Consider the following 6,795-nt stretch of genomic DNA (forward strand, 5'->3'; position numbering starts at 1 on the left):
TCGCGCCGTCACTGCAGCGCGGCCTGGCGTAGTTCATTGGTGCAGGGGTAAAGCCCTGCTGCACTGGGGAGCGTCACGGACGAACGGCTAGATGACACCGTTGCCAAGGAAAACAAGCGACCTGTTAACCGCACAGTGCCCTGAGCTGAGCAAAGGACCCTGTGCTCCCCCACCCCCCGCTGCCACTGACCTACCCCTGCCGGCCCCTCCCAGAGAGTAATGGGGCCATGTGCTTTCATCTGAGCTTATCCGACCCCGTGACATACGTGGGTCAATGTTGCTCCTGCCCCTGTCCCCGCACCTGCTGCTGTTGCAAACAGGCCCCATTGCGGGGGGCAGGCGAGGGAGGGGAAAGGGAACAGACTGTGTCGGGGAGGGGAGCAACGGGTGGGCAGTACATTGAATCAGCGCAGGCTGTGACTTCACTTTCTGCCCTGTGCTCCGAGCTGCCGAGGGGCCAGATGACGCCCAGCGCCTCTGTGACTACTGGCTGAATGCTGGTAACGTCCCCCTCACACAGATCAGGAGAGTCCTTTTATCCCCCGTTTGTGACAATCGAGAACAAAACCCTGCTACCTGACGGGGCACATGTAGCGGAGCCGGGCGGCGTTGGCGAGGAGCGGTACCGCAGCGCCGGCCCTGGGAGACGTTCTCTGCTTAGGACAGTGCACGGTGTGAGCTCTCACCGTGCAGCCTCCACGCTGGAGTAGTTACTCTCAGGAATCGCACCCATGATGGAATTACATGGCACAGCCCTGGAGGGGGACCTGCCAAAGAAACCCACCGCAGGAGCATTCAACTCAGAAAGGGGAACTGCACAGACGTGAGGGGGTTCGTTAAATGGAAATTAAAAGCAACACGCCAGGGTGAAATGCCAGCAAAGCGCACGGAGACTGTTTAAAAACACCATGCTAGAGGCTCACACTACATGTATCCCGCAAATAAAAAACAAACCAGTGCGAGGATAAAAAAAATGCCCCCAGGGCTAAACAGCTGAGTAAAAGAGGCACTTTGGAAGTCAAATCCTAGTGAGGAAAATACAAAGCAGCATAAACTCTGGCAAGTCAAATGACAAGTATAATAAGGCCAAAAAAGAACGTGAAGAGCAACTAGCTAAGGCACAACAACTAACAGCAAAGCATTGGGTAAGTACATGGGATGCAGGAAGTCTGCCAAACAGTCAGCAAAGCCACTAGGCGATCGAGGCGCTAAAGGAGCACTCCAGGAAGACCAGGCCATTGCGGAGAAACTTCTGTCTTCAGTGCAGAGGATGCGGAGGAAATCCATACGCGCCAGCCCTTCTTTTTAGGTGACAGATGCTAGAATCAAAGAATTATAGACCCATCGGGTTGGAAGGGACTGCAAGGTTCAGGGAGGGAGTTTGGGTGCAGGAGGGGGTTTGGGGTGTAGGCTCTGGGACGGGGTCTGGGTGCTGGGTGCAGGCTCTGGGCTGGGACAGAGGGTTGGGGTGCGGGAGGGGGTGTGAGATGGAGTTTGGGTGCTAGGTGCAGGCTCTGGGGTGGGGCAGAGGGTTGGGGTTAAGAAGGGGGTGCAGGCTCTGGGATGGAGTTTGGGGGTTGGATGCAGGCTCTGGGCTGGGACAGGGGTTAGGGGTGCAGGAGGGGGTTTGGAGGCTGGGTGCAGGCTCTGGGCTGGGACAGGGTGTTGGGGTGCAGGAGGAGGTTTGGGTGCTGGGTGCAGGCTCTGGGCTGGGGGTTGGGGTGCAGGAGGGGGTGCGGGAGGTGGTTTGGGTGCTGGGTGCAGGCTCTGGCTGGGACAGGGTGTTGTGTGGGAGGGGGTTTGGGAGCTGGGTGCAGGCTCTGGGCTGGGACAGGGCGTTGGGGTGCGGGAGGGAGTGCAGTGGATGGGGCTCGGTCAGGGATTAGGAGTTTGGGGTGCAGCAGGCAGGCTGCCCTGGGGCTAAGGTGGGGGCCAGAGGGGAGGATCCCCCCAGGGACAAGGCACTCACCCAAGCCCCGCCAGGCTTCTGCTCAGGAGGTCCTACCAGAATAAGCCCCCGGCTCCCTCGGATTCGACTCCGAATCCCCTGCCGGGGCGGGAGAGGGGAGGCTGCCATGCGCCTCCTCCCTCCGCAGCGCAGCAGCCGCCTCAGCCTGACCCGGCAGCACTTCCTTGTAGCCCGCAGTGGCAGCGGCCGGCCAGGGAGCGCAGCGCGGAGCTGCAGGGGGCAGGCAGGGATACTCGGGGGAGGCGTGTGGGGGTGGCAGGCGGGACGGGGGGAGAAACCCTGCCCTGAACATTGGTGGAGCCAGACCCCCTGGGCCCTGAATTTATTGGAGCCCGGGCACCACGGGCCCATATAACTCACCGCCCCTGGCAAGGTTCATCTAGTCTAACCCACCCATCTTCTCTCTTCCGGCTGGGATCCCTTGACTGCAGCAGCTCCCCAGATGTCCTAGCTCTTCTCTTTCCCTTACATCCTTCACTTCTCTGGCCATTGGTTTGCTGCATCTCTGAGTCCTCGCTCTATAGGCCCAGGCCCAGCAGCTAGTTACCCAGGCTACGCTCCCGTTGCCATCCGTGGGGGTATCCTGTGCTGTCAGGGCTGCAGGTTTTGGCCCATGGTCAATGCAGGCGCTACGGCTGCTGCACACCTACGTGGTGACTCCTGCAGCCCATCGCTAAACTGCGGGGCCATATTCTGCAGGGTGGCCTCCCTGGCTGAGATTCTGGGAGCAGAGAAACCCCGGGTTCGAGAAGGAAAATGACCCCACCAGAACACTCTGGAAATGGCTCCCAGAGACGTCCCAGTGACACCTGACTTTGCAGCCCGGGGGTTCTCTGGCAGGAGTTCTCCTGCTTCTTCATTGTCACCGCGGGCAAGAGTCTGGCAGTGGGAATGGAGAGGGGGTGTCTGCCGGCAGATCCTTCCATGGCTTTCTGAATGGGAGCCTGACAGAGCTTGTGCCCATGGTGGTGAAGGGCCCAGATTCAATCCCCACCCATGCCTATGGGGTCTTTGTGTGGCCATGGGTTCCCTTACCCATCACTGCAGGCTGTGCAGGAGGTGGAGGAGAACCTGGCCATGGAGGAGGCAGCGTCTCCCTGGTCTGAGCAGCACCGGAGCTGGGGGAGCCGGACGGGAGCTTCTGGTACGGGAGGTTTCACGTGCAGTCCATGGAGCTGGAGAGGACAGAGCTGGGCCCAGAGTCCTGGGGCAGCTCCTCAGTTAGTTCCTGTAAGACCCAAAGGAGAAGGTCAGATTCAGGCCCCACTGACCCCTGGGCACTTCCCAGAGAGGCTGCCCAGACACAGCCAGCAGGATTCTCTGGCAACACAGCTGGGCCCTGTCCTCCCGATTCCTTCCTTCCCTTCCAACTTGGCCCTTACCCAGCCTCTCGCAGCTGCCCCTTACCTTTCTTCCCCCAGCCTCAGCTTACCCTCCAGTCCCACGATTCCCCACCTGCCCCCAGCGCTTACGCCCAGAATTTCCTCTTGGCGGTGCCCAGTCCTCAGCCCCAGGAATCCCTGCTCTCTGCTGTTCTCTCCAGTGCCCTGCCAAGGGGAGCCCCCTCCTTGTCCGAGGTCTCCTGCCCTCCCGCCAGGTCCCCACAGCCGTCTCTCACTCACCGCTGTCTTCTCCACCAGCGCCGCTTTGGAGCAGGGCCATTCCAGGCTGTCCGGCCACCCTTCTGTGCGGTGAAGCAGATCGGAGCTGGGGGTGGAGGGGTGGGGGGAGATGATGCTTCATAGAGTTTCATATAGCTTAAGGCCAGAAGGCACCATTAGATCATCTCATCTTACCTCCTGAATGTTCCAGGCCATTAAATTTCACCAACCTATAGTCTGAGTCTCTCACTGTAGGTCATTTTCTCCAGCTCTCATATCATTAGTGTGACTCTTTTCTGCACCCTCTCCAATTTAACACCATCCTTTTAAAACACAGACACCAGAACTGGCTGTCACTATTCCATCATCTCTCTCACCAATGCTATAGAGAGAGGTAAGATCCCCTCCCTGCTCCTACTCATTACTGCCCTATTTACGCATCTGGGCAAGGGGGAACTAGCCATGGAGGTAGAGGAGGACTTGGCCTTGCCCTCCTCCTCCTCATCCAAGTCATCCTCTTCCGCTTTCTTGTCCATGACCACGTGCTCCATTCCTATGGCCAGGTCCTCCCCCTCCTTCTCTTCTTCCCCCTGCATCGGCACATCCCTGTCCTCCTCTATTCCTGGTCCTCCTAGTCTATAGCCAGGTCCTCTTCCTCCTCTTCTGCCTCTTCTTCTTCCCCCTGCATGGCCACATCCTCCTCCTTCTCTTCTGTGGCCAGCTCCTCTTCCTCCTGCTCCTTCTCTGTGGCCAGGTTCTCCTCGTCCTTTTCCTCCTTCTTGTCCTCTCTGGCCAGGTCGTCCCCCTCCTCCACTCCCTCCTCTATGGCCAGGTCCTCCCTCTCCTTCTCCGTGGCCAGGTTCTCCTCCTCCTTTTCCTCCTTCTCGTTTTCCTCTCTGGCCAGGTCCTCTTGATCCTCCTCCTCCATGGCCAGGTCCACTTCCTTCTCCTCTTCCCCCTGCATCGGCACATCCTCCTCCTCCTCCATTCCTGGGTCCTCCTAGTCTATAGCCAGGTCCTCTACCTCCTCTTCCACCTCTTTTTCTTCCCCCCTGCATAGCCACATCCTCCTCCTTCTCCTCTGTTGCCAAGTCCTCTTCCTCCTGCTCCTTCTCCGTGGCCAAGTCCTAATCCTCTTCCACTTCTTTTTCCTCCGTAGCCAGTACCCCCTCTTCCTTCTCTTCTTTCTCCGGCATGGCCACATCCTTGTCCTCCTCTATTAGCAGGTCCTCTTCCTTCTCCTCCTCCTGGTCCAGGTCCTCCTTGTCCTCCTCTGTGGCGTGGTCCTTCTCCATGGCCAGGTCCTCCTCTTCCTCCTCTGTAGCCAGGTTCTCCTCCTCTTCCACCTGCTCCATGGCCAGGTGCTCCACTCCCATGGCCAGGTCCTCCTCCTCTTCCTCCATAGGCAGGTGCTCCTCTTCCTCCTCTTCCTGCTCCATGGCCAGGTCCTTCTCTTCTTCCTTTTGCTCCATGATCAGGTGTTCCTCCAACAGGGCCACGTCCTTCTCTTCCTCTTCCTTTAGCTTCTTCTTCCTCCTCCTTCTCTGTGGTCAAGTCCTATTCCTCTTCTATGGAGATCTCCTCCTCCTCCTCCTCTGCAGACAGGTTCTCCTCCTCCTCCTCCTCTTCTTCTTCCTCTTCTGCAGACACGTTCTCCTCCTCCTCTTCTTCCTCTTCTGCAGACACGTTCTCCTCCTCCTCCTCCTCTTCTTCCTCTTCTGCAGACACGTTCTCCTCCTCCTCCTCCTCTTCTTCCTCTTCTGCAGACACGTTCTCCTCCTCCTCTTCTTCCTCTTCTGCAGACACGTTCTCCTCCTCCTCCTTCTCCACTGTGTCCAGGTCTTTCTCCTCCTCAGTGGTCATGTCCTCCTCCTCTTTTATGGCTAGGTCCTCCACCTCCTCCTCTTTTTCTGTGGTCAGGACTTCCTCTTCCTGCTTCTCCTCCTCCTGTGTCTCTAGGTCTTCCTTCTCTTCCTCTCCTTCTGTGGCCAGATCTTCATCCTCCTCTGCCTTTTCCTCAGGGGCAAGGTCCTTCTTCTCTGACTGGTCCGTGGGGGTCTCTGCGTCAGAGAGACAAGGGCAGAGGGTGACTCTTGCTGGGGAGTGGGGAAGAGGAAGGACAGGGGTGTGAAGGGATGGGGAGAGAAGATTTAATGTTTCCCCCTCCCATGTAAGCACCCAAAGGCAGAGAGATTCCCCACACTGCCCCTCTCACAGACCCCTCAGTGCCAGGGCCCCATGGCAGAGAGATCCCCACACTGCCCATCTCACAGACCCCTTAGCCCCAGGCCCCAGGGCAGACAGATCCCCACACTGCCCCTCTCACAGACCCCTCAGCGCCAGGGCCTCATGGCAGAGAGATCCCCACACTGCCCCTCCCACAGACCCCTCAGCCCTATGGCCCCATAACAGATGAGGCCCTTCACTGTCCCATCCTTCCTGGGAGTTGCCCCAAAGCATTAGGGACCCACTTCCCAGCAGCTCCCCCCATGCCCCACTGCAGGGGCGGCTCTGTGACTCCCGCTGACGTCATTGGGCTCACCTGGCTCAGGCCAGACCCCTGGGCAGGGATCTCCCCAATGACTCTGACAGAGTGACTGGGTGTTAATGGCCTCTTGCTCCTCCCCATGCCCAGGGGGTCTCCTCACCTGCAGTGGAGGAGCACTCGGCCTCCGTGTTGCAGGGAGCCTCCAGGGAACGGCTGCTCTCCCCTCCGGCACCAGTTGAGCTGCTGGGGCAGCTATCCCCCAGCTCCTGCCCTGGGGATGCCTCCTGCTGGCCCAAGCGGCTGGGCTGAGGGCTGGCCTTCCAGCAGAAGCAAACCCAGAGCTGCGCTGCCTGGCTCCTCTCATGGGCTGTGTCCTGCCTGCCCAGACTGAACGTGGGCCACCTCCATCTCGGCCTGGATGTCGTCTCTCTCCGCTCGGCACCAGCCCTGGGAGCTGGTTTCCTCCTGGTGAGCAAGGCCGAGCAGGTCCATCTCCTGGGGTGGCCGGGAGATGCTTCCCATGCCATGGGGATGGAGGGGTGGCTCTCTGTCTGGGGATGCTGGCAGCTGCCCCGCTCTGGCTCCGGGGCCACCTGCGGAGCCTTTCTCCTGAGAATCCTCCTCAGCACGTCCATCCTGGAACTGAGCAGGGAGCAGCCGTGAGTCTGGGGCAACGCAGCCTCTCACCAATGGGCCTGTCTGCCCCCCAGCTGGGGCGACTCCCTCTCATCCCACGC

The 6,795-nt window shown here is 59.4% G+C and overlaps 1 protein-coding gene across 3 annotated transcripts; it reads right to left on the reverse strand.

Annotated features, from left to right (window-relative positions):
* Positions 1-1,092: 1,092 nt before the first annotated feature.
* Positions 1,093-6,755, reverse strand: LOC101945645 (cilia- and flagella-associated protein 251-like). 3 transcript variants are annotated; one of them, XM_065579848.1, is made up of 4 exons: positions 6,219-6,755; positions 3,592-5,630; positions 3,005-3,197; positions 1,093-1,319 (listed from the first exon to the last, which is right to left on the reverse strand). In XM_065579848.1, the coding sequence occupies exons 1-2, from the start codon at positions 6,691-6,693 to the stop codon at positions 5,128-5,130; spliced, it is 978 nt and encodes a 325-aa protein (XP_065435920.1). In that variant the 5' UTR covers positions 6,694-6,755; the 3' UTR covers positions 1,093-1,319; positions 3,005-3,197; positions 3,592-5,127. The 3 variants fall into 3 exon arrangements, with proteins under 3 accessions (XP_065435920.1, XP_065435919.1, XP_065435918.1); XM_065579847.1 differs by having other exon boundaries at positions 1,093-1,298; positions 3,005-5,630; XM_065579846.1 differs by having other exon boundaries at positions 3,005-5,630.
* Positions 6,756-6,795: the final 40 nt, after the last annotated feature.

This window comes from Chrysemys picta, unplaced genomic scaffold (genome assembly GCF_011386835.1).
Source record: "Chrysemys picta bellii isolate R12L10 unplaced genomic scaffold, ASM1138683v2 scaf944, whole genome shotgun sequence".
In the NCBI taxonomy this organism is placed as follows: Eukaryota; Metazoa; Chordata; order Testudines; family Emydidae; genus Chrysemys; species Chrysemys picta.

Coding starts and splice junctions, on each gene's coding strand:
- LOC101945645 (XM_065579848.1), bottom strand. CDS start 6,693: ATGGACGTGCTGAGGAGGATTCTCAGGAGAAAGGCTCCGCAGGTGGCC. Junction 5,631..6,218: donor CGAGTGCTCCTCCACTGCAG/GTGAGGAGACCC, acceptor TCTCTGACGCAG/AGACCCCCACGGACCAGTCA.